The sequence below is a fragment of the Netta rufina genome (genome assembly GCF_964035555.1).
Source record: "Netta rufina genome assembly, chromosome: 3".
Taxonomy (NCBI): domain Eukaryota; kingdom Metazoa; phylum Chordata; class Aves; order Anseriformes; family Anatidae; genus Netta; species Netta rufina.
Window position 1 is genome coordinate 51,841,489 of NC_140125.1, and position 27,989 is coordinate 51,869,477.

Genomic DNA, 27,989 nt, shown 5'->3' on the forward strand with positions numbered 1-27,989 from the left:
CTAGGGAACCATTATGACTGAACTGTGAGATGGCTGTGCTGAATTTATTGCTTGTGAATTATGTAAAGTGTAAAGCCTGAGAACATTATCTCAGACATAAACTGATTGTATTCACAAAACAAAGTATTTGCAAGTAAAGAGATTTGCTACATAATTAATCTTACTATTATGAGATGGAAAGTGAGGTCAGGATTCTAATTGTCCAGTTGGAAGAATAATCCTAAAATCGAACAATGTAACTTGGCAGTTTTACATACTGTCTTGATGGTAGTTTGAAAACCAGCATAAATAATCAGTCATTAATAATATGTAATATAACTTCATAACAAACAATAAACCAGATGCCCTTTTCCTTACTCATTGCTGCTCATGGGTTTAGCAACATTTACATCCTAATGTTTGATCTTACATAACTGTTATTCAGCTTCCAAAAATTAGGCTTAATAATTTGTTTAATTAGTTCTTTCACCTTCTAGTTGATGAGTTCAATAAATTTAAAAAAAAAAAAAAAAAAAAGGCAAGCAAAAAAATAATAAAAAATAATAATAATGAACCAGAGTTTTTGAAAACTTAGGTATGGAAAAGTGTACAACTATTATTAAAAAAAAAATAAAAATAATAAAATCCTGCAGTGTTACCTTTTAGAAGAACATATTGTAAACATTAAACACAGGTTTCCAGTTGCCAAAACTTCTGCCTAGAGTAAATTCTTTATTTTCTGTTATGTTCAGACAGTTCAGGAATGCATAGGCAATGAGTTATCCACAAAATAAGTAAGAAGTTGAGGGAATAATGCTGTACCTTAGGCAGACTGAAATGATGGTAGCTTAAATGTAACTATCTGTTGTATCAATGCAGATGAAAGGCAGCACTGCCTGGGATAGTCCCCACAAATGAAAGTAAAATTATGGAAAAAAGATAAGTATCTATAGTGAGAAGGAGCAAAATGTAGATAGGTCAGCAGTACAGTATGAAAGTTGTCGTGGATCTGTTATAAATGGCTCAGGATTCAAATTAGGATTAAATAAAGAAATAGGATTTATTGAAAGAATATAAAGGAATAGAGGTAAGCAAACAGCGCTGGGTGCACCGGGAGTCTCCGCTCCACCAGGATGCACCCCAGTTACATCAAGCAGCTGATTTTTATGCTCCTAGACTAATACATATTCATTACTACTTCTAAAAAAATAGATTATTATAATTAGCTTCCGGGGTCCAGTCCCTCCTACTGGAGCATGCGCAGTCTCCTCTGGGGTCTCTTCTGGGGGTCTCTAGGGGTCTTTCATGCTGAAGGCTCGTAGTCTTCCTCTCCCCCTTTGTACTTACTGGGCACCATGCCAAGTTTATAGAACATCCTCTTCAAGTCTTGTCTCCCAGCCATCCTTCAGCTTCTTTCTCCTTCCTCTTTATCTCTCGGCCCCCCCTAACCAGATACCAAAGATCCACATAGTATCCCATAACAGTCACTAGTTGTTATCAGTTGTTCTGAAACTCCCAAACACACGAGTAATTAAAACATTCTTCCCCAGCCATTCACAGACACATCTATAGCAGTGTTAGAAATAGAAGTCCGGAATAACAAAAGCAAACAGGTTCATAAATTTAAGAAGTGATAAATTGACTAGAATGAGGGGGAGACTGGGACACACTGCATCTGTGGTTCAAGAATTAAATTGCCAGTGCAGGGCCCAGAGGCAGACAGGATTCAAACAGAATTGTTCGTTATGGACACGAATTGTTAAAACATTCCTCACAGATCCAAGAGTGATGCCAGTCTGAAGGACAAGAATGTCTTGGGAACCAACCAGATAAACTATTGTCTTTGTCCCTCAGCTGATCAGCCAGCTGGCAGAAGCTCCCAGTCCCAGTTCCTGTCTGCCAGCTCTCCATGGACTGAGTGGCAGTGCTCCTCAGGAAGGATCTGCCAAGCAAGGCACTTATGGCTGGGGGCAAGTCAAGAACTGGAGCACTGTGATGCATTATGCACTCAAGAAAAGAAAAGAAACTGGCTTCAAGGACACTCTAACCCTGCACAGAAAAGAAAAATAAACATACAAACAAACAAACTAAAAGTGCTTTATTCAGTGAATGATATAGAGCCTGTAGACTGCTTTGTCTCCAAATACACATAGAGCAACTGGGGAGTTAAACCCAGCTTCATTCTCACACTCGTGGTAGTCACACACTTTATTTATATTCCAAATATATTATTTCCACACTTAAAGAATGCTGAATGTAAAATTAATATGACGACATTTTGCTAATGTAGATACATCAGTCCTGGAAGTCTTTGAAGAAGAAAGAATAACAGATAGAATATTTGGATGCAATATGGAAACAGGTAAGTTGTTGTTGTTGCATTTCTATATATGTATATATATGGGAGTGGTGACACACCTACAAAACCACTATCCAAATACCTACAACCCTGAGAAGCAGTGGATTTAAGGTGACACAGTGTTGCAGAGGAAGCTACTGGCTTTCCCAATGATGAAAGCTGGCAATCTTCATTACTGCTGTGTAGGCTGAATGAAAGTTAAGCAAGCTTTATCCATGCTAGGTGTCAGCCTCAGGCTGAAAACCTCTAGAACTTGTCAGCAAGACCTGTTCAACCATTTCTATTAGAGGAAAAAAATGACTGTCCCAAGTTAAGGAAAAATCAACCACACAAAAATAAAAACAAAACCTTTCTTTTTACTGGAAAGGTTTGAACTCCCCCACTCAGCAGCAGGATCTTGAACACTGACACAGAGGTAGTATAAATTGAATTTAACATCTCTATTAAAAAAATAATATCAAAATTGGTCAGATGCTTCTTAGACACCTCAGTCTGAACATTTATTTTAGCGATTGGCAGTTAAAATCAGTCGTAAGAAGGGGGAACAGTTACAACCTAACTTCCACCATAATCTTTATATAAATTACATTGAAACTATTTTATACCTCAGTAATGCCTATAATTTTATACCTCTTCATTTCTCCTATCATAGCTGTGAAACTGTGTAGCAAAGGATGCAGAGGAAAGCACCCAAATTTTCTGCTGAATCCATGATGAGTAAGTATGATGTATATTTATGCTTACATGTGTATTAGCTATATTTGCAGGTCTGGTTTATGTAATATTGATCTTCTTTATTCTCTGTTGCTTCACCACAAAAAAACAAGAAGCTGGCTGCATGTGATGAATCTCATGCACAAGAATAACCTCTAGAAAGTGGAGCTTATGGGATGACTCACAGTGTCAGAAGTGTTACATGTGCTTAGATGTGCAAGCAGAATGGGGAGTTAGCTTAACATAGTTTACATACTTTTCATTTCAATTTTTCTATTTTGGTCTACATGTAATACATAACAAATTCTGCTGCTTTAAAGGGTTGTTACAAGTGAAATAAGTTTTAACAAATTACAATTAAAAATGTGTACCAATATGTATTTCCAATATGTATGTATAGTAGAGTCTGGTTTTCATTCTTGTTGCATTAATTATGGTTGTGGTTTGTTATCCGTTTATCGAAGTCAGCTTACTTCTGTCATACTCCTACAGCTGCAGATATTGTTCAGTGCAGTACAGGAAAAATACACTTAGCAACCAAGAAGAGCTAAGAATGATAAGGATTTTAGATAAGATTGACACAAAACATTATGGTGACGCATCAATGTAAACATAATAATTGGGAGTTTCTACTGCTTTCTGGTAACTCAAATATCAGAGCTGGTTTAAAACATATGAAAAGTGTTTGCCTTTTGTCTGGTTGGTGCCTACTGCAGAGCCCTCCATTGCACAGCTGGATATGTTACCAGTGCTGCTAGGGTAAATCTCCTCACCTCACCCCACCTTTGGCTACTTGCAGCCATGGTATTTGGCTGTAAGTCCCATTAGTCACCATCAGGTAGGCCATTGTCTAGTGTTCTGTGTTGAAAAGAGATCAAAATGACCCTGACTTTGTGGAGGAGACCAGGCAGAGGCATTGTGGATGGAAAGTAAGGGCCTTGCATGGAAGAACTTCTGTTCTCTTCCCAGCACATGGCTTGGCAGTACTGTGGACAAATGTGTGTTATGGCTAGTGAAGACTGGAAAAGGTATTGGGGGAATCTGGGGAAATAAGATCCCCACACAAACTGAAGGGAACAGTTAGTATGGGAAGAGGTTTCTGCACCCACACACAATAATGCTTCCCTCAGTATTTCATACATTGTTCCGTCTTGCTTCTCTGAACTCCATTCAATTGCTTTCCTCCTTCTTGGTCCTCAGTCTTCAGCCCTGCAGTGATAATCTGCAAGATTTTGCCACAAATCTGCCTGTCAATGACATTTGGGGAGCATTACACTGGTTCAACAATGGAGGATTGAACCACTAACTTTTTTAGAGTGCTGTAATGAAAGCAAAGGATGCAAAGAGGAAAAAAATGCAGTAGAGAGAATTCAAAATCTGTTTCTCTTATTCTGTTGTCTACCTTGACTTAAATTTACCAAAAGAAGGCAAGGAAAACTTCAACAGATACTAACATTTTTGTTGTTGCCTATCCTAACATCAACAGAAGCAGTCACAGCAAGAAGACTAGACAGTCTCCCAGTCTCTTTTCGAGCCCCAGCAGTACTGTATCCATTCACTTCCTGACTACTGCAAATTACTATTACAAAAGGCTGTCTCAAAGAGCAGACTTCATGGTAAAACAAACACAGCCCAAAAACTGATTGCCAGGAGGCCTGTAAGTGGGGAACAAGCACACTCAATTGCCATGGCAGGCCAAGATCTGCACCATTTATTTGCACGGATTGCAAAAGAGTTGGTCTCAATGAGAATATCCTGTCCTCTTTGGAAGACCATCAGGCCTCTCTCCAGAGGTTTACCAAGGACTGTGCTTGACACACCTTCCTCGTGGCTGGCTTCTCTTCCTCTTCCAGACAAAAGCACTCATCTGTAACTTCAGCGTATAGCCCATTTTATGGGTTTTAACAAAAGCTTAATATTTTTATTCTTCTAGATTTTCCAGTATACATTTAAGATTGTCTAATAATAGTTTCACCTGCAGGCATCCAAGCTACATTCTACAACTGACAGAGATATGGCATCTGTGTTACCACAGTCACATCATTCAAGTATAAGTAGAATTGTCCTATATATGTAGGCTATGTGCTCATTACAAGTTCAAGTCTACATAATACAGTTACATTTGTGGTCAGGAGATGATAGTATATCATATTAACATGCAGGAAGTGAAGTCCCAGAGAGGCTAACACTTACATATAATCTTAGCTTTATGTTCATGGGTGCTCTCTGATAACTGAAGGAGAATATTTTCAGTGGACAAAACCTAACTATGTGTTTGTGGATTGTAAACTCATATGTAATTTTCACGTAACTTCAATTCAATCCTGTTGTGTATATGCTTTAGCCATATTATTACTGGACACAGTATTTTTCTGACCAACCCCAGCTTTGTGTGCCTTTTTTTTTTTTGATTTCTGCTGTTTGTATGTTACTATCACTAAAAGTAGTACTTTGGGTTATTTTCCTAGAAAAGCACAGTTAAAAGAAAGCATTGTCACCTACACTGCTCCAGGCAGTACAATCTGTCTCTTATAACAATATTATTTTACAACACATTCTTTTTCTTTTTTTCCTCCTCTCCTCTCCTCTCCTCTCCTCTCCTCTCCTCTCCTCTCCTCTCCTCTCCTCTCCTCTCCTCTCCTCTCCTCTCCTCTCCTCTCCTCTCCTCTCCTCTCCTCTCCTCTCCTCTCCTCTCCTCTCCTCTCCTCTCCTCTCCTCTCCTCTCCTCTCCTTTCCTCTCCACTCCTCTCCTCTCCTCTCCTCTCCTCTACTCATGACTGTTGGGAAATCTACATAGAAAAGAGAAAGTATGCTCTACCTGGTCAAAGAAGCGCATGGAGACCTATAATGTTATGTGCTAGTCTGCCTAGTCTTCAAACCCAAGCAGCTGTGTTTCCTTGTCTGGGCATGGAGAAATCCTCCTTGCACTGTATGCCCAAAGTTTCCACTTTTCAAGCTCCTAACCACCCCTTCAGCTACAAATTTCACTTCTAATGCAACTACGGGAGAGAGTAATCAAAATGCATCCCTGCACTTCAGGTAATAAAGCACCTCCTGCAGCTCTCTTGACCTGACTGGCTGAACCTGCTATCCCTTCCTCACTGCAGTCTGACACAAAGAAATATGGAGAAGCCCTTATTCACCTCAGGGAATAAAAAGCTCAGAAGAACAGGAAGGTGAGTATGAAAGGGAGAAATCATGAAACAGAAAATTAAAAAATTAAAGGGTTAAACTGAGGTGAGGTTTAAGGGAACATTTAAGGGAAAAGGAAATATAAATAGAAAACAACAACAAAAAAGACAAAGTAGGAAGATATTGAAGAATTACTGTTGGTATGATGAAAATAGAAGGTTGATAAGGCAAAATGATGTTGTAGAGGAAGTAGAGGATAGACTAACATACATGGGAAAGATTAGAAGAGGCTGTCTTGAAGGAAGAGAGATTCAAAAAAAACAAAACAAAACAAAAAAAAAGAACAAACAAAAAAACAACTTTGAGGATCAAAAAAAAAAAAAAAAAGGAGGCCAAAATGTCTTATTACAAGTAAAGCTATTTTACCAGTACTTTGGTATTCATCATGTAATGATCATTAGGTTACTAAAAGTCTGAAAAATTTTCCATTGTGCATCCAGCTCCTCAAACCCCACTGCGCTGGGAAGACAGTATTCTGAAATGGGGATAAACTGATAATTTAGCAAATAGCTTCAGTGGATGGGAAGGCTAATTCCAGGAAACAGTAAGGGTAAAAAAAATAGCTATTTTTTATTCAGACTGGCCTTCAGTGTTAAGGTTGAGAATATACCAAAAGCCTGTTTTGTAAGATTTATGTTTCTTCTTCCTCATTTTTGACATCTTCAGTGCATGGAAAAGAGAAGAAAGAAAAATAAAAGAAAGAAAAAAAAAACAGTTTCAACAATTGCTATTTGAAATATGAAGCCTTACTTAAAGGCAACCAGCTAGCTAAGCTAGTTAAAATGGCACAATAATAACCTTGTCTGCCAGTGTAGGCAACTGAAGGCAACAATATAATTTAATGTAATCCCAATTACCATACCATGATGCCAACAACCCTTGTTCAGTAGGGGAATTTTGCTGACATTCAGCTAGTAAAGTGGAGTCAATGAAAAAGTAGAATTACATGCAAAAGACCAAGTGACACCAAAATTTAACTCACAGAATAAAGATTATCTACCCTGTGCTAGGCAGATGGTGATTATACTTTATTCTATAACCTCATGCATGGTTGATTATACTGCACCATAGAGGGGCAGAACAGTAATAACAGGACTGCAAATGACTGGATTTTGCCAAGCTGTTCCACATAGATATCAGCCAGCTTGAATGAAATGAATAATAATGAAATTAAGGCAAATTACTAGTTCAGGCAAGATCTACTGCTATATGTTTGGCACGCTGTAATGTAATTAGAACTGATCAAGCTATTAATTGTGTAAAATTATCAGTCACATTTTGCCCTTGTTTCTGTTTGTGAGTCTTCTGTGAGCAGATCATGACTTTTACAGACTTCTTTATTTTTGATGTTGGTTCTAATTGCTTAAAATCAGTACATGAGAAAAAAAAAAAAAAAAAAAAAGAAAGAAAGAAAAAAAAGAAAGAAAACAAAAAACAACAACCTACAGGCTTCTTTTGAATTGTTGATATCAAGTTTCAAGTATACTGAAGTACTTGTATTCAGCTTCTTAATGATAGTATAGTTGCTCACTTAGTTGTCTGATATGATCTATGTTCCCTTACTTTTGCAAAATGAGGAGGAGGAATGAAGAAAATAATGGCAGTAATGAATTTCTGTGGCATGTAAGACAAAGACGGTAGTAGGCAGGCCTAACAAATGGTAGGAAATGCCTAAAAGTTCCATCCCATCTATGCATGCAAAACCAAATTATCTAATATTATCAGAAGCCTGCAATTAGAATAAGCAAGCACTGCACCCTGGGCTACATAATGTCAGAGTGTGCCTAGTAATCCATTAATGAAATGCTCCTGTAAGGTTGGAAAGTACCATAATCACCCTCTGACATGCATGGAATGAAGACACAAAATGTGTATCTCAGCCTGAGGAACTAGGCCTCTGCAACCATATTAAACCCCAAGCCATACCACCACCTGAGCATGTGACAGCGTACTCCCATCCCACCTTGATTTTGCCAGAAGGAGAGAAACCAGCCAAATCCCAATCTGAACAGACAACAACTGGGCACACAGAGGTCAATCTTGATACAGTTAGAGAGGTTTACCAGAACCCATGCTGGTTAAGGTGTGTATACCTGAAGTAATGTCTCCCACATTCACTACCAACCTCCTAACTAATGACTGTGTTTCTTGTCTATCCCACCTCTTGCCGGAGAACCGATGCTACTCCATGCCACCCTCCACTAGAAAAAATAAAAATAAATAATAAATAATAATTTCATTGTTGAGTACCAATCTGTCCTTGGTTTATATTCTGATGTTCTTGCTGCTGCTGGAAAGTAAATTCTAATTAAAGCAATTGTCTTCAAGTTAATACAGCATGACAGCTTAAATTAATAATTTTAGACCAAAACCTTTAAATACAAATTTTGCTCTTTTGCCTCATTTTGCCAGTCTCTCCACCTGCTTCCATTTATACTCCATGCATCACCTTTGTGTGACAAGGAAGTGAGCATGCTCCAGGCTGACTGAAGAAGCCGGGCTTGTCGCACTCAAGCCACCAACTGAAAGCATGGCAAAGGAATCACCATACGCAGTAAAGTAGTATAAAAGCAGGGTGAACAGATGACTGCTTGCCAGATTAGCTGCCAGGGCTTTTAACCCTGCTGGTGACATTTCGCTCCCAAGCATACTGGTGACCGAACAGCCACAGGTGTAGGGGAGCAGCCGTGACACTGAGACCGAGCCACCCAGCTGCCTCCCTTGGGGCTCGGATGGATGCTGTGGCTCCAAGTTACCAAAGATGATTTTTTGTTGTTGCTTGTTATTTTATTTATTTTGTTGTTGTTGCTGCTGATCTTTCCCAGCACGAGCAACCTGCAGACGTGGCACCATGCGCTCTGCAGGACAGACACTCCACTTGCTGCTGACTACAGGGCCGTGCGTGTCCATTTACTGCTTGGGCTGGTGCGGCTCGTACAAGAACCGGAGCCAGACCGAGGACGGAACGAATCGGGATCAGTTTGGGAGCGGGACGCTGGGGCCCCGGGCCGGGACAGGGACAGACGCGGCTACCACCGCCTCTCCCGGGGCTGGCGGCCGCTCCCCGGGGCCCGTCCCGGCCGCTCCTCCCCGCCGCCCGCCCCTTCCCTCCCCGGGCATTTATAAGCGCGGAGTTTCCGCGTCCTGTGACTGCAGTCAGGTGGTTGAGGCCTCCCCTCTGCCGCCCGGCCTGGGCTGGCTCGGCGGGCAGCGCTGCCTGGAGGCGAGATCCCGGCCGGGAAAGTTTTGGGGCTGAGCAGAGCCGCGCCGAGGCAAGGCAGCGGGGATGGCCGGTGGGGAAGGGCCGGTGGCGGAGTGCCGGGAGCACCTCTTCAAGGTGCTGGTGATCGGGGAGCTGGGCGTGGGCAAGACCAGCATCATCAAGCGGTATGTGCACCAGCTCTTCTCCCAGCACTACCGGGCCACCATCGGGGTGGACTTCGCGCTCAAAGTCATCAACTGGGACAGCAAGACCCTGGTGCGGCTGCAGCTCTGGGACATTGCAGGTGAGGGATGGGGTGTGCTCAAGCCTGGCTTCTCGTTTTTCCCCTTCCCTGCTGCATTCAGCAGCTCCTGTCTAAATTTGAGGCTTGAGCAAAGTGAGGCCTTTGTCGGGGAGGCTGGTTTGGCTTCCCACAGGTGCCTCTGCCAGCTGGTGTTGGTGCCTCTTGGCTTGTCCAGGCTGCTGCAGCTGTCCTCAAAAAGCTGCTGTGCTCTGCTCTGCTTGCTAGCAGTTGTCTGACCCCTGCCCCAGCTGCTCACTGCTTCAGCTTGCTTGTGGCCCCTGCTCCATGTTGGTTCTAGAGGAAATACATATTTCCTCCAGGCAGGCTGTGCTCAGCAGGCACACCTTACGGGCTCAAGGTGCTCATATACCTACCATTGGTCTCATGTAAGGCATGCTCGAACTTTGGTTATTTGGAGCCATCCACTTAATTTCAATGCAACTTGTGTCCCTGCAGCATGGGGTGAGCAAAGGGGACTTGTGTCACACTTAGCTCTGCGCTCAGATTGTGGGTTTGTGTATTAAAAAGGTACTCTGAGCACACTGAGGAAGAAAAGCCCTGTTGGCATGCCCAAACAGCACAGCATTCCTTTCCTGTGTATAACTAAGAACTGTTCTCTAACATGTCTTAGAGAATCAAACTGCATACATATCTTGGTTAACTGCTCATGCTGAGGTTTTAAATGACACAGTAAAACTTATTTTGCTGTGGTTTTGTAAGAAGCCCGTATCCTCAAGTTGTTAATCATCTGAAGTTGGCAAAGCGTTTCTAGGTTTGTGTGTGGCCTGGGTATTAACCTGCAGCTCTCTTCCCTTTCTACCATCTTCAGAATATTTCTAAAGATACGAAAACAAGTAGGCTTTTAACTTCAATTACTGTTTTTAAAACTTACATTGGAGGATACTAGGGTAACAACTGGTAGTTACTGTTTCTTTGATCTCTCTTCTCTGTTAAGTGGAAGTTCATGAAACAGGAAGGGTAACACAAAGCTGCTGCACCTCTGTCATAAAACACTTCACATGGAATTCCTCAAACTAAAAAATCTGCTTCTCACTGCAGTATGCTGAAATAGAACATAGATCTTTCTGCTGTAGGGCAAACTGAAATATTTTCTAATTGCTGTTTTGGAGAGCAAGGGAAATATTGGCAGGGTTTCTCTTCTGATAGGTTCTCTTCTCAAATCAGTTTTCAACTTATTTTTCCCCAGTCAATTGGCAGTATTGGTGCAAGCTGCTACAACACTCTGGCTGTAATTTAGCAAGTCTGGGGTTGTGAAGATAAGAGAGAGAAGGCTGATCAGGGTCCTGGTGTTTGGCAGGCTGCCACACTTCTGTTTAACTTCTCCTCAGCCCTTGGTTTCAGAGACACGGGCAGACTGGTGCTCTGCCAAAGCAACCTGTTTCAACAGGCTAAGCAGAAACTTAGCTGTACTTGTAACAAAAACTATTTTATATTATGGGAAGCTCTAATAATATAGCGTGCATTAATTTCAAGACCTAGAAGACATCATTTTCACTCTTGATTATTGCCATTACCGTATCTTGGAGTTGCTGATAAATCTGTAGAGGCTTGTGCTAATATTGCTAACACAGTGAAGAGTAATTCTGTTATTCTCCTGTCACTGTTTATATATTATTCATAACAATTCTAGGCCTTACGCAGATGATGCCCTACTAAACTAAAAGGGCAACGCTTCCCCAGTCTTACAGTTTGATACATGTTTCCACATGAATTTCCTCACTATCCTTTCCCTTTCAAAAATGAAGGTAAATACAACAATCTTGCGAGTTGCAATCCAAATTCTTCTGACTCTGGTGGCTTAGGCTGTTCTCTTTCCAAGGGGCTGGGAGCCCTTCTCCAGTAGAAAAATGAGATCAAGAACAGAAGTAATTGTATTTCTAGTGATACTTGATTGGGCTGTGCTCAGCTAGTATGAGAGCAGTAGTTTAGACTTGTGTTAAAAATAAAATCAGAGGGATTTTATTAATACCATGAAACCCTCATAGATACTACTGCTAATGTAATTGAGCTGGAAATGTGTTGTGCAGCTTTCTTTACTTCATGAATCTTTCTGAATACCTGAGGATGAGGTTTATGTAGAAGTTCTTAGTTCTAGAGAACTGGCTTGAAGATGGCTTCTACATAGTCCCAGCATATGTTCCCTAAAGCATTTTATTAAAGTATGTAATGAAGTATCTGAGCATGTGATAGTCATTCCCTCTTAACTCATTAGCCCAACAGTCTTCTGGCTTTCAACAGCTCATGCAGATAACTTTATCTTCTGGTATGTGCAGACAAACAGCTTTAGATCTCTTCAAGAGATCTAAATCTTATGGTAAGTAACACTACATGTGACTTCCCTGCAAGCAACATGATGCTGGCACTCTGAATGGATTTTGATGCCTTTAAAAAGGCTTCTGAATTGAAGTCAAACCCTTAAACATAGTAAAGATCAAATCTTGTACTTAAAGTCCATCATAAAAAGCTTTCTTCAAAGAGCCGTGTGCTGCAATCTAAGGTTGTGTCGCTAAATCATTGATTAAAAACTAACCATTTAGCTCAATCCATCAGCTGAGGATTATAATGCAGATACTGTGCTGGCTTCTGGTGTGAATGTAGCCAAACATCAAACTGATGAATGTTGTGCTGTATATTGCAATGCAGCAGGTTCATGAATGGATTCAATTTCTGTGCTAGTGCAGGTTTTTAGTTGTAAATCCATATAATTACCTAATAGGCCATGACAATGTTACATTGCCAATTCTTCCTTTTTTTTTTTTCTGGAATAACCTTCCTATTGTAGGGTACAAAGTAATGCAGATACCTGCTGCAGGATCAAGGTGTGTGTGGGGGGTGTACAGATGGTGAAATAGTGAAGGGGGAAGAAGGGAACTGTTGTGCATATACTTATGTATTCAATAAATACTCAAGCATTTTAGTTATACAGATAGATGTTGTAGCTTTTTGGACAATGGAGGTGAAAAGGCTTGAGAGACTGATAGTCAATGTCAAATCTTGTTTGCTGTGTGAAGTATTTGGAAAAGAGGAACAGTTTATATGCATGTCTGTACAGAGTAAAACTTCTAAACCTTAGCTGCCCTTGTGCATTAGTCTTGTTTTTTTTTTTTTTTTTATCTCAGCATGTGAAACTATGATAAGTTTCTCTTCCGGGATAAATTCTGGGAGTGTTAAAAGGTTAACCTCCTTCTTCAAAAGGCATAAATAATTGGTGAAATAAGTAGGAGATAGGAATGACTCACTGTGTTAAAGAGATAAAAATGAAAGGCATCTTAATGATAGGGAAGTGTTTTAGTCAATTTCAATACACTAGAGATTCATACTTGACAAGCGTGGTCTCTCTTCATCAGTACACTGACCACAATGTAGTGTAGGAGGTGAATATAGTGTATTGATGTAACTTTCAACTCTGATTGAAGGAACACCATAAGGACTTCTCCTGATTCAATCAAACTCTTGATTTGAACTAGTAAGAGCAGCATTGTCACTCACACCAGCCTGTACAAACATGCAGCTCTCTAGAGGGTAATAATGGTAAGTCAAAGATGACCATCTGAGTGTTTGGCTTCCTCTGAAAAATGTCGCAAATGACAACTGGTAGACAAATTCATTAAAAGCTTTGAGTAAGGCATTCTGCATTAACTTTGGCAGCAGTACCCTTCTTCCAGGACTTGGTTAAAATTTCTTCATAAGTATTTAAAAATGAAGTATTGCTCTAACTGTAGGAGTGTGGCTGTGGAATGGGACAAACAGAAGAGGAGCAGTTGTGCTTAGCTATTCTAAGCATGCAATGCAAAAGCTTTCAAGAGCTGATGGATAAGACTTGTAGCATGCAAATTTGTTATTTCCTGTATCCTTGAAAAGATCTGAACTCTATCTTGTTAGAATGTAACCCAGTACTGAAGATGATGGAGACATTGGATGAAATATCTTCCTCAAATAGTAAGTTGAGGAAGACCTGGAATAACCATTTTTTTCCATAAAGACAAGTGGATCTTAGATATGCAAGTAGATGTTAAAACTTCAATTTATTCAGGAGTTTAACTTGTTCACATCTATAGGAAACCATGAGAAATAGGAAAAGTGAGTTCAGGAAGCAATGGATGTGGTAGAAGAGAAGGAGAATGCTCAAACATTTCAAAGTAGAGAACCTAAACTGAAGTGAGGATTTGCAAAGCAAGACAAAGCAAAATGCAAGCCTTTTAGCTTAGATACAGGGGAGTGAGGCTGTACCCAATAATCTTTCCTGTCCCAGAGGAATAACATCTCGCTGGAGAGGCAGTGTTCTTGGTAGTAGCTATGTGCTCTCTGTGGAGAATAACTTTGGACTGTTGCATGTTTTGTTGGCTGAGTTTCAAAGGCATTCAGGTTGTTTGGGTATGTGAGATAGTGTGCTTCCATGTGAGAAATATTTTAGCTTTGAGCAGCTGTATACTTTATTTTGTCTGTACTTATGCTGCTGAGGTGTCTGAAGACTGCCACGCTGCTTCAGTGTACTAGAGCACAACTTGTTTCTTGTGTTATTAACTTTTTTTTTAAATAAGGTCTAAAGTAAGCCTTAAGTGGTGTTAGTGCATCCCTGAAAACCTGTAGGGGGTAACAAGAAAACTTTCCCATATGTACCTAACTCTGCCAGAGAGGCATACTTCAATTATTTTTCAGAGAGGTCTGTTGAAGGCATAGAGTTAGGAGGTGGTGATCCTTACAGATAGTCTTGTAACAACTTGTCCTTACCCACAACATGTTTTAAAGGTCAGAATAGGGATTTAAATGGCAGGTCTCGCAAAGAAATCGTGAAGAAATTGCCTAGTTGTGTGCCTAGAAAAGGTGAGCATAGGGTGGAGGCTGGAGAGTCTAGGCATAACATGCCCACAGTTATGCTTTTCCTCACTCTTAGTAAGCAAATCTACTGAGTGCAATGAAAAAGGAGGAGTGAAAAATGTGCATATAAATAGCAGTATCAGAAATGGATTCAGAACTTGGAGGTCAGAGCTTTATTTCAAAAAAAAAAAAAAGGGCAAATCATTTGAAGCTATTTTCTGGTTCATCTGGTGATGGAGGTGGGAGCTCTAACCCTCTGGTAACAGCTGAGACAGGTCAGAAAGCTCCCAGTCAGGTTCAGACCCTCATGTGATCAAGTTCAGACTGACAAAGATCTGAAAGACCTGGGACTGATCTCTGGATGCTTCTTTCATGCACATGCAAACATACATTTTATAGAGGAAGAATTCTTTAATGATGTTGGCTGAAAACTTGCAGGACTAGCAAAGGTGGGGGGGGGGGGGGGTAAGTAGTTCTGCTCATTTTGAAAGCTTTTGAAATGTTGTCTTGGAAGCAGTAGAGACAAGAAACAACTGAAGATGTGCTATGTATTTCCTTCCAGAAACCACCCTACTGTGGGAAATCTTGTGTGGGTGTCCTTTCCTGTAACTCCTCTGGAACAGCGGAACTAGGTTTATGAACTTTTACTTGAGAATGAGTTACTGTATCTGGATCTCTTCAGCTAAGTGGTCCAAGTAGCTGCTAAACATGTTAAACTTGTTTTGTTTTTTGTTTTTTTTTGGTGTGTCTTCAGCCTTCAGACATCCCTGGGCACCACAGATGTGAAAAGATTCTGTATGGTCTACAGATTCTGGATGTCAATGTGCTTTATTCCTTAGAATTCTTCTATTTAAGTAGTTGCTTGTCAGATGCCCTTCAGCAAGCTATGGTTGGTTGTTTGGCTGAAAGCAATTTCCTTGTCCTACCAGTGGACTGCTGAAGGTTCTTATGCTGTATGATGTAGTACTAAGCAACACCAAACGCTGTGTATGTTGTCCTAAACTGAACTTGTCAAACCCTTTGTGCTGATAATTTAAAACTAGGAATTCCACAAGCACATGGGAAATATTACAGTCTTGAAGTTGGTGTTAGGCAGTTTTAGTGTAACTGAACAGTTTTACCTTGCACAATCAGACCTGTTTCATTTAAGTAATAGACTTGATGTTCTTTCAGTATCTTGGAAATAAGCTTAGAATTCCTTCATAGGCTTTTCTGTGTTTCTTAAATGTAATGGGGCTATCTGATCTAGTACACCTTTAAAGGAAAGATTACTGTATTGATTTTTTTTTTTTTGCAATCACTCTTAATTTCTATTCACAATGAAAGCATCACTTAGTAATTGAGCTTCTAATCACAATGGATTAAACGGAGCTTCAGTCTTATTCTGAAATAGATAAGGTTCATGTTTTATAGCAGTTGTTCAGAAAGCTTACATTTTTTACAAGGTCATAAAAATAGTTCTGTAGCACTGTGGTACAGGAGCAAAGGATGGATGGGCCCATTAAATGGGGAAAGGGAAGGCAGACACAAGGAAGAATAGCATATGTCACGCAACATAACTGAATTCTGGGTCAAGTCATAAACCAAACTAGAAATCTGTGCAGAAATCCATTAACTTACATTGATCATCAAGCTTTTTGGAGGCAAGTATTGTCTGAATTCTTGCCATTCCAGTAATACTAGCTCAGGTAGTAAGAAATGAAGTTACTTGACAAGTATATTACCCTTCAGAGAGAAACCAATATAGACTGCATTAAATACACACTCTTCTCTTAATGTGTGAACTTACATGAATGGAGACAGACCTTTATCAACTTGCCTTGCATCAGTGTTCCAGCTCAGAATCTTAGTAATTTTGCCTTATTTATTCATCTACACTTGGCCTTTTACCAGTTCAGTTTTCTTTATGTGCACACCATGCTTGGTGTGCACATAAAGAACACACACACTGAAGTGTGTGGTCACAAGTACAGTTTAAGTGGACAAGTGCTGTATAGGGGTTGTTCAAAACTCCTTTTCTTTCCTGTGTTTCATAAGACAGGTAATCTTAGCAGCCCATCTTAAAAGTCTCCAACATGCTGTATAAAATAAGTTTATTCTCTTCAGTAGTGAGCAAGGATCCTGGGATTCAATTTCAGAGCTGCTGGAAATATTTTCCTGCAGCAGCGATTATTGACTTGTCTTTGCAGGTTGTTCCCTCCAAGTACTCAGACTAGAATTTCTGATGTGTGATATGCCAGGTCAAAAGGAAGTGATTGGCAGTAAGGAAATTTATTAATTTTGCTATGAAAGCATAGGAATAATTCTTTGAGGCTTTTGCAGGTGTTAAAGCTAGTATGAATGGCAATAAGCAGTGACTGAAGTGCAGCATGCTTCTCAAGCTGCCTGTGGTAAAACATTCAACATCTCACATTGTCACCTAGCTACAGAGATGCAGAACAAAGGTAGATGTGATGGTGTGTTGCTTTGAAGAATTATAGGATTTCAGGGTTTTATGGAGGTTGTTTAGAAAAAAAAATAAATCTTGGACTAGAAAAACCCTAGCACCCTTTCAGTAGGGATAGCTTCTAGATTAGCAGTAAGTGTAAACCAGTATTTCTTATTGTGTGGATCTTGGCAGCTTTTCAAAAAGTATTTTTAAAGAAGCCTTTGAGTGTCACAGTTAAAGCTATGGGAACTTGTTCTTTGAGTGATCCCCAACTAGAGTGCTGGGCAGAACAGAGTGGCAGCTACTCAATATAAAATTCCAGTGGCACACAGTGTGCCATGACACATTGACTGTTTTAGAGATTAAAATTTTTTCAGTCCCGTGATAAAGTTGATCTTGAGACAAACTGACTTCAGAATTGTTCTCTTGTGCTATGAAATGCCACAGTGCCATGCAGCATCACTAAGTACACAGCACAGCTCTGGCTGCGTGGCAGTACACTGAAGGAGATGGATCGGGGGTGTTGGGCATGAAGTAATTTAACTCTGGCATGTGACTTGTTTTAAGACTTTTTAGAACAAAATCTGAGTTACCTGTTCATGCTGTTACTGGCAATAATTGGGCTGTCAACTCTGAGTGAATTCTAATGCAAGGAGTTTTTTTTCCATACATGCTCTATTTGTTTAGTTAAAGTATTTAGTTTAGTTGGACTATACTTTTCTATGGACAGAAATCTACTGCTTAGTTGGGAACTTCTCAATTTGTCAAAGTTGCAAGCAGAAGTGAAAACTAACCTGTGAAACTTTCCTGTATGAACAGGACTGTCATACTCTTACCTACAGTAGATTTGATTGTGGATAAAGGTAGCTGAATTGCAAATGCATCTTGCCTAAGCTTAGAGGAGGTAATCTTAGATTACAAGATATTAAACTTTTAAAGCTAGTTTAGGCAGTCTTAAATCACTGGATTAGCCTAAGGCTACAGGCTGCAAAGAGAAGTTTCAGTCTTACTGTAAACCTCCCCGTGATCTGTGCAGGTTCTTGAGGTAAAGTTCATCCTACATGTAAGCCTTTTCTTTAGGAAAAGCACACCATTCTCTTCCACATATCAGGATGGCAGATGCCAGTTTTCCTGATAGCAATCAAGTGTCCAGCTTCCAAGTGCTTGCACCTCAGTGATTCTGCTGTTGCATTGGTTCTACTTTATCCTGAGGTGTAGAAATAGCAAACAAATTGGTGAGGCTAGCTACCCAAATTTTCAAATGGAAAGATTAGCAAATGAATGACTAGTTCAGATTCTCATTGTGCTGTACAATGAAATTTTAGAGCGAGCTACTTCTGTTAAAGAAAGAAACACTTCCTTCTAGGAACCTGTGAAAATGCTTGAAGTCATGATCTAAATAGTCAGGATACTGCCACACCTGAACTGTCATTATTCAGTGACTTCAATGACCCCAAATAGTCTGGAACAACTCTCATACATACTGTACCTGTAGCATACAGTACACTGTGGATGCCAACTCTCAATACCGTCTCGCTCAACAGCATTGCTTCTATTACACCTTTCCTGCTTCCTAATGTAAACATAACCAGAGTATCAAAGGTCATCTCTTATAGTGAAGTGGGAGTCAGTCAAGTAGGGATTGACTGGCTAATTATTCAGTGAAAAGCCTTTCTCTGAAGGGTGTGGGACACTTACTGACAATAAGTTGTCCATCCAGTGGTCATTAACTTTCCCATACCACCCTTAGTAAGAAAGGACACTACCAGTTCACATAAGTTACCTGAGACTTCCTTTGTTTAATCAACTGCAAGAGCTGCAGTGAAACTATTTCTAGTACTGTCTAATACAGGAAAATGTCATTCTCGTTCTTTTAACCTCTTAGCGTTTGTCATCAGAACCACAAATACCAAGTATTACTTTCACTGTGGTGAAAAGCAAGAGTGAAGCTCGATGTGCCTTTTGCAACTCTTACAGGTTCCTAATACCTTCTATGCTACTGATCTTGCTCAACACCTTTTGTAGTTTAAACACTTGACAGTCTTGCGCTGATAGCTTATGTGGGTAAGGATGAGGAACAGGAAGACATCTAGTACTGGCTGTCTTGGAGTCTGTCTCTTCTTTCTCAATCTACGGCTGCTGCCCATGTGAAAAAGCAGGCAGTCACTTGAGCATGTCCTGTAATATTGATAGTGGTTTGGTTAACCTACTTCCTGCTGAATAACAAATTCAATCTAATTGGGTAAGACAGTTCTGGGACAAGCTGTCCTGGCTTGGGGAGCGGGTGGGGGATCCACCATCAGCAGTGGTGGCTTGCAAGTAATATCAGTATGTCACTACAAAGCAGCCCCAGACAGCTCATACCTGAACCCAGTGGTGCTAAAATGTACATGAAATGTCTGGAGAATGGGGCAGTCCCTTCTCAGGGCAGTCCTGACTGTTTATGGTCTGGTGTCAAACATCTAGCTGTAGGGCCATCAAACAGCCAAAATGTAGTGGCTACCTAGGAAGTGAAATGGATACTCCTGATTTAAATCTGAGATCCTTAGTGCATTATAAAGGACTTAGGACTTCTCCAAGGGAGACAGGTACCAAAACCTGAGCATAGTGCCAGTCTGAGTCTATCCTAAATGTTTACAGAACTCTGGGTTAAAACTTGAGTAGTTCATTAGAGGTTACTTATTTTTCTACTTCAGAAGTATTTTCAGTGGTCTATTGTTCATGCATGTACACAAAACATCCCATATGGACTGCAGCATAGCCTGATGTGTTTACACTTTTTATATCAAAATAGTTCAGTTCAAGCTTTTATCCTCAGTAAAAGTTGTCTTAAACTTGCATTTAGATGTTCTACAGTGCCCCTGCAGGTACCCCTGTTGGTGTCCTCACAGACTTTAGGCTATGTTGTTGCTATCTCCTGTAGCACTAATAAATGCTGACAGTGGAGCAGAATCATTACTTAGAGGACTTCATTTGTGGCTTGCACTGGACTTCTCTGTTTTGAAGGAAGTATGTATCAACTTCAAGATACTTATATATTTCCAAATCTGTTGTCTTGCTAAACATTGACCATGAGTTTCCTTCTCTGTGGTGAGAGAAACCAGAATTCTCTGTATCTGCACGGGGTCTTACCCTGATTGATGTTCAGACCATCAGCCAAGACAATTGAGGAATCCTTTCACCAGGCTGGCATTAGTGACCCTTCTTGAACTTCTTGAATTTTGGCTTGACTCCTATTAACTGTTGGTGGTCATGGTGAATACCTGATCTTTGATAACCCTTCTCACAAGGGAAGGAGGACATTAAAGTATTCCCAGACTAACACTGATCAATTACAACTGTTCATTATGATTTAATTAAGCATCCTGTGATATAGTGTTTATATATATATATAGTACTGTAGTTGAGATTCACCTGTTGATAGAAAAGGAAGACCTCAGCAGAATGTTACTTCTACGCTTCTTGAATTCACCTAATTTGATTTACTAGGTCTCTTACTTTCTTTGCTACTGTGGTACTGCTGGATATTTCTTGGCATGGTTATATAAAGATTTCTTGTGTGGTATACTCCTTTACTACTTAAACTGCCTTTTAAACTAACTGGACAGTGAGCTGAATGCTGAAATAGCTGCTTGGCCTTATTCATAAACTGAGGGCTTTGACCATATGTTGGAATTCTGACAAATCAGTATTACTGTGTCCAGGGGAAAAACTGCAAAACTCATGGCAGTGGTCCTCAAAGTTGTTTGTTAGTTAGAAATAAAACTCTTCATCTAGTTGTGTTCACTTTTGGGTGACTTTAGCCTACTTCTCCAGATCAGGATTATTTGATGTGGAACTGCCAGAGTTGTTTCAAATCAAATTTTGAGCTCTGGCCATCCATTAAGCTGATTAGCCTGTCAAAGATCTCCTCAGCAAGAAAAACGGCTTCATCATTCTTCCAGTTGTCAGGCTTTTTATAACCTGTGGTCATCTCTTCCTCATTAGTGACAGTTCCTGGATTATGTCAGAACTGTTAGTTTTCTCTGTGAGAGCGGTTAGATTCTTTCCAGCAATGGTGCTCATGCCAAGAAAAGGGTTTAAATGCAAGTAACAGAGCTCTGGCTTGTCAGTAGTGTGGCTTCATAGTAGGCTAAGAGTAGATCTTACAAGGTAGGGGAACCTGTGCTGTACTTCTGATATTGACAGAGGTAAAACAAACTTCCTTTCCCAGCAGAAAACATAGCTGAGGGGAACTTCCACATAGATCTCTTTGCTGTCAGTGAGTAGTTCCTGTTCATATTAACCACTCTTAACTCTTTAGGTATGGGGGGATTTTTCTGGAGGAAGGAACCAGACATGTCCAATACCATGCATATCCAGCAGTTACTTGCACATTTAACATGCTGCTTCTAGCCTCAATTTCCGTCTCATGAGCATGAATTAAGACTTCCAATAATGGTAGGAATGCGGGGCATCTACCACTAACTAAAAGCAAGAATAGCCACAATGATAAGTCACGCTGCTATGATAAACAGGACACTTGTGTATTCCTTTCACTGGGAAATATTGCTGTAGAAATTTTTAAAAATAAACTTCAAGGCAAGGCTGGCACTTCCCGAATCTTATGGTGATAACTTTTATCTCTTGTCAAGTAAAGGACAGAAAGCTTCAGATATCAGACCAGGTTCTAACTTTTTTTTTTCAAGTAGCTAGATATGCTTTAGGTCTGTTTTGATGTAAACTCAAAAGCAAGAGAAGCTGCCAAGGTCTGATGCAGGTTTAAACTGAACTTCATTCCTGTGATGCTACTGTAGGGAACTGCATTAGATCCCAGTGCAGGACATTATGCAATTATTTCACTTGATGCTCTTGCAATTACTGGAAAATACAGTGACAACATGTGCTGAGTCATTTAGATGTGAAAACTTTGTGGTTAGAGAATGCAGAACTTTGCATTGCACACAGCTACTTACATATAAATGGAAGTATCCCCAGATAAAACATCAGATCCCCATGGCTGCCCTGCAGCTTAGATTGAACCCCTGAAACAGAAAGGATACCTCAGTGCTACCACCAGGTTTACAGCAAAACAACAGACTTATCAGTATGACTTATCCTCTAATGTCCTCTCCATAGGGCTGTACTAAGTAGTTACATTGCTGTCCTTTTCCTTCTGCAACTCTGTGCAGTAGAGGCTTTAAGTCTAGTTTTATCTGATCACTCTTAGCCTTTTCCCCTCTGTGGGTATGATTCTCTTTCTGTACTGCCAACGTTGTTCTTGCAGTGTAAGTTTACTATGGCAAAAATCTTGCTGAATTTAGGAAATGAGAAATCCCTGGCTGAACTGAGCATGGCAAAATTTTAGTAAATTCAGTTTTAATGCTTATATAGAGGATGATCAGACTTGTAGTGTTTTTATGGCTTGTTTTCTGCAAGCAAAAAAGCGCTTATTTTGTGTCAAATTCCTGTTAAGCTTTCAAGTACAAGAGGCTAAAGCCTGTGCATTGTCAGTGGTAACAGAATTGTACAGAAAGTCTACCTGGTTTATACTGAACTCTCTTCCTGCCTCATGCCATGTACCTGTTAACACAAGAAAAAAAACAACTATCTTTTAGGCAGGTCATGTGTTATTGTTTATGTCTGGAATAGGAAGGTCCTACCCATCCTTACAGGACTTTCAGACAGGATGAAAGAGCAGTCAGAAGCTAGTATACAGGTCTGTTGATAGCATAGCATATGTGAATTCCAGAGGGGAAGGCAGCTCTGTAGTGAACTGTTTTAGAGTTGAGGCCACTTTAGAAAAGAGCAGCTTTCAGATGGGAGTACTTGATCTATAAAAGGCATTAATCTGTAATACTAAACTGTGTCTTCTTGTCTGCTTTCGTGCAGCTTAAATTACAGAAGAATATGCAGAGAATGCTGTTTGTTTTGTGAGCCCATCCTGTGGTGCAGAGGAATATGCTTCCTGAACTGAAGATAGGATTTAGCCCTCTAGCATTTAGCACTTGAGAGGGAAACATGCCTGCATAACAGGAATTGGTGGTGATACCATATCTACCTTGCTATGCCTTTCCAGGCTTACTCATATGCTTGAAAGGCAACACAAGTTTGTGTACAAGTTTCCTAAACAGTGTGTAAGGAATGTGCCTCCTCCAGCAGCAGTTTGAGATGCAGGCTTGGTGCATCTTTCCTCTTATACGTGCTCCTTGTTCTCACATGGGATACTCTGCTGGTAGTAAGAAACTCGTGTGTAACTTGTTCTCATCAGGATGTCAGCTAGCGATGCTGTTTTATGCAGCATTATACTTTAAAAGTTGAACAGTTGGGGGGAAAAAAAAACTCCTTTCTACTACTTCTATGGAAGCTACTGCTTGTGGCTACTGCTGGTTTCAGGCATTTCTAGCAAATGCTTTGTCTGTTCTGAAAATCTCTGTAAAGAATGAACTAAGCTGAAGTACTGACATGAAAATGACACGAAAATTGAGCTAGAAAAGCTTCCTTTTGACAGCAAAACTTCACCAGTTCTTTTACTTAGTGATCTCTGGTTCTTTCTGAGAAAATAAAACTGTCCTTGATGATCAAAGGCAGACTTAAATGTTTATAAACAAAGGACAGATGTTCCCAATTAAAATCCTTTTTTTCTAAAACTGCATGTGAACTAAATGCTAACAGCTAAAGTAGTGTTACAGTGTATGAAGTGGTATAGTGCAAGGATTGCTTTCTCCATTGGAGACTTCTCAACAAATCAGAAAATGAGTTTAGTAGCCCAAACTTCAAGTGACATGCTTGCACTAGATACTGTTTTGCTCATTCAGGTATAAACATAGTGTGACCTTCCAAACAGAAGAAAAGCTGAGCTGTATTCTAATTCTGTATCTCAAGCATACTGACTTCAAGAGCCGTATTTATGAATAAGAGTTTTTAGTACTGGATGTTGGCTTTCATCCAGATTTATGTTCAATTGTACTTCAGCTATTCTGGTCCCCTTGCATCAAATTGTTGGACTGCCGTAGGACTCCTACAGTTGGAAATTATTACAGAGAAGGTCTTGGACTTGAAAGGCGAAGTTGAGAGGTTTAGCTTGAACTATTAAACTAGCTCTTTCTAAGCTTGACCCTAAGAAAAAAACCTAGAACGTAGGTGATTTCTTCATAAGATCCACTGAAGGCTATTAGACTTCAGAGCTTGTAGAAAGCTGCACCTGTCCCCCTGTTAAAGCCTCTGGGTTTGCTGAAATGTGTATCTGAAGTGACTAGGCTTATATAAATCATGCAGAAATGTTTTTTGTGGAAAGAATAACTTCTGTGTACTTGTGCTGATAGTGTTGTTTGAGTAGTAATGCCTATAATCACTTTTTAACAAATAACTTTTTTAAAAGTTTAAGTGGTAGCTGGAATTGCAGGCTGCTTTTAGCATCTGGCTTGTCATGTGTGATGTACATAATGGCCCTGTTGTAATCAGCTTCCATAGAATGGAGGAGATGAGGTTATTAGAGTGAAATGCTGAACTGATGTGTACTAACCTGGTACAGAAGTCTACTTATATTTTTAGCATGAGCTGTAGTGAATATAAATACTGCTACTCCCTTCTTTTTCAGGCCAGGAACGTTTTGGAAATATGACAAGAGTATACTACAAAGAGGCAGTTGGTGCCTTTGTGGTCTTTGATGTCACAAGAGGCTCTACTTTTGAGGCTGTTTCAAAATGGAAGCATGATTTGGACAGTAAAGTATTACTTCCCAATGGCAGCCCCATCCCTGCTGTTCTTCTTGCAAACAAGTGCGACCAGAAGAAAGATGGCAGCCAAAATCCCTCTCAAATGGACCAGTTCTGCAGGGAAGGTGGCTTTGTTGGGTGGTTTGAAACATCTGCTAAGGTAAGCATTTTAAAAAAAAAAAAGCCTTAACTGCTAAGTATTGGTTATATTCATGTCTTCTAATTCCATGTGGGGAAGAAAAATAAGGGGATGTGACTGTTCTAAAAAATTAGATGTGGTATGCAGGATAGCTTACTGCTACAGAAAACTTCCAACATATATGAATTAAATTCGAAATGCCCTATAAACTCAGAGCCTTAAAACTAACTGGAAGCCTTAATTAACCAAGTTCAATAAGCTGCTTTCATCTTGTGTGTGTCAGGATCAGTATTGTTCAGTAGATGTTAATTCTCCTGATTGAACTACTGAAAAAGGCAAGTTATCTTTAGGTCCTGGTTTCCATATTGCAGCTTTTCTTTGTTGCATGAAGGAAGTGGTAAGACTTCAGAAATGAACAAGCTATTTGCTCACTTGCTACTACCCACCCAGATAATGTTACTAAACCACTTTTCTATTTTATCAGGCAGTAGCAAGACTGAACTAGGGAGAAGCAAATCACTCAGTGTAGCAACTTAAGCTAAGATAGCTGCTTTATTCAAATAAATAACTCAAATGAGTAATGTCTTATATTGTTCTTACTCTGTCAATTTGGTCAATGTACATATAAACTTGCAGCAACTTCGTTGGAAGTGAAATCCAACAGTTTGAAACCTGATTGATGCTTGAAATGGAATCTTTTTTTCTAGATGAAGACAATGTGTCTGGCATACCAAGTTACTGGTCTGGCTGATAACTCTTACATAGTAAGCTAAACCTCAAGGTCCCTCTTTCCTTGTTTTGCCCACTTCCTTTAGCTGCTGCTGACAAACTGGCCGAGTGTTACTTGTAAATGATAGGCATTTTTGGCATGATGCTCAGATGCTTTTCCATAAAAGCTCTGTAAGAATTGATTGCCTTTAAAGTAAGGAAAGTACACAGCAACTGAGGTACCGGGCTGAAATACAGCTCTAGGTATCCTGCATACATGACTTCTTTGGAGTGTAGATTAAGTTATTTTTCAAAGCATGCATAAGAAAATGTAGAGTAGCTAGATGAGGCACCCCAATTTAGCTGGGTTTAAGGCTGATTCAAAAGGTCCTTTTTAGATAAATGATAAAATCCAAACTGCAGCAGAAACAGGAAAAGACCCTAGAAGGTGTCTCACTACTATGAGCACTGTAACCATCTGTCTTTCCTGATGCAAAAATGCAGCTCAGCACTTGTGACTTCTCAAAATGTAGATGAAGCTTATTCCCAGACTGCACGCTAGATTACAGTCAAAGTATTCTATATGTAATATGGGTGAATAACTTCTGTATCAAACCTTTTCTGGCTGACTTTTGCAAAAGAACAAGTGTTTGAGCCATAACCTCATGCATCTACATGGAAGGTGTTTGCATCTTGCTGGTGACTGTAGAAAAGTTTGTATTTGGACAGCTTCTAACAGGAATGTATGACCCTTTTTAAAATAAGACTGACTTTTTTTTTGCTTTCAATATTTTTAGGACAACATCAACATAGATGAAGCTGCTCGATTCTTGGTGGAAAACATCCTTGCCAACTATAAAACCTTTCCTAATGAAGAGAATGATGTGGGGAAACCAAAACTGGACCTAGACCCATTGAAAGCAGAGAGTAAATCACAGTGCTGCTAATGCTACCACTGTTCAGCAAATGTGATGGAATGAGCAGCAAGACTGTTCCTTAAATTCAACTGCTGCTATGGTGCTGCATTGTGACAATTCATATGGGGTGTCTGGTATTATCTGAACAGGTGATTCATGTGGGCATTTACATACTCTTGTTTAACCTGGAACTTATGAATTGTCACTCCACTTGCTTGAGTGGCTGCATCTAAGTCTGATTAGTTTCTTACCTGAGAACATAAGGTAGTGGTTACATGCCTGAAAAAGGAATAAAGTTACATTCAGTGTCTACTTTCCTTCTAGGACATATGCTACATTCCAAATAGGACTCACTCATGGTTTTAGCTGAACAGACACTTGCACCTTTTCTGAATACTTCTCCTTTGTCACCAGTAGTGTCCCACTTTAGCCTGACTTCTCACCTACACACTTGTCCTTATTTATTATTCCCACCATGAGGGTCTGTCTCATTGCTAGTTCTCCTGGATCAAGACATTCCAGAAGTTTTGAAGTGGACAATGACAGACAGGAGATATCATCCTTAGTGGGTTCACCAGGATTGAGTGGAGTAGACTGCTTTCTTCACAGAGTAGGAACAAGCTGGAAAAATGACTGTTTAATGGGAAAGGCATGGTTAAAGATAATAGCAAAAATGCATCTCTAGCTAATTAAAGCAGAATATTTTCAGCTAATGCTTTACCTGTGAAACACATTAGTGAATACAGTTATACTTCTGACACAACTGTAATTATGGTAACTTCACCCATATGCACACCTAGAAATAAACATTCAGAAACCCTTTCATGCACTAACACTGAAAACTTTAGCGAGAGCTCATAAAGTAAATATCTTACTGTCCTGTGATGATCAACTTGCTTCTTTTTTATTCTGCCTGGAGATGGTTCTGAATACTGAGAGGAGAAGGGGAGATGTCGTGAAAGAAATGGTTAAACCGATTCTTTGTAGTCTGTCAAACACAAAGCTCTACCTTTTTTTTTTTCAATTTTAGAACAGTGCTGCACTCTTCTGACTACTCAGGGCTGGTGAACTGGCTTACCAGTTTGTAGCTCTCTGTGCTCAAGCTTCCTTAGAACTCATGCATTTCTGGCAGCAAATGAAAATCAAAAGGAGTGGAAAGACGACACAGTTCTTGAATATATTCTGGAACTCTGGCTCTGCCTGGCTGAAAGGCTTTGAAGCTCCTTTTATATTTTAAAAGTTTCTTCTGTCCTGGTATCTTATTGCTACTGGCTTAAGAAGTCTTATCTTGTTTGGTCTGATGGTACTGATGTTTAAACATTCACATGAAGTATGTGCCAGACTGGATGTACTCTAATCTGCATTAAAACTTCCTAAGCTGTCTTTTCTAAAGAGTAACATACTTTTTAAGAGACCAATAAATATATTTGGGCATCTTATGTTGTTGGTGTATGCTTTTGAGAATGAATCTTCACTTCCTGTGTGCTATCCTGTATAAACTTGTTTTCAAA

The 27,989-nt window shown here is 39.9% G+C and overlaps 1 protein-coding gene across 1 annotated transcript; it reads left to right on the forward strand.

Annotated features, from left to right (window-relative positions):
• Positions 1-9,413: 9,413 nt before the first annotated feature.
• RAB32 (RAB32, member RAS oncogene family) lies at positions 9,414-27,910 on the forward strand. The gene is made up of 3 exons (XM_084284752.1): positions 9,414-9,750; positions 24,597-24,874; positions 26,359-27,910. The coding sequence occupies exons 1-3, from the start codon at positions 9,531-9,533 to the stop codon at positions 26,506-26,508; spliced, it is 648 nt and encodes a 215-aa protein (XP_084140878.1). The 5' UTR covers positions 9,414-9,530; the 3' UTR covers positions 26,509-27,910.
• The last annotated feature ends 79 nt before the right edge of the window (positions 27,911-27,989 follow it).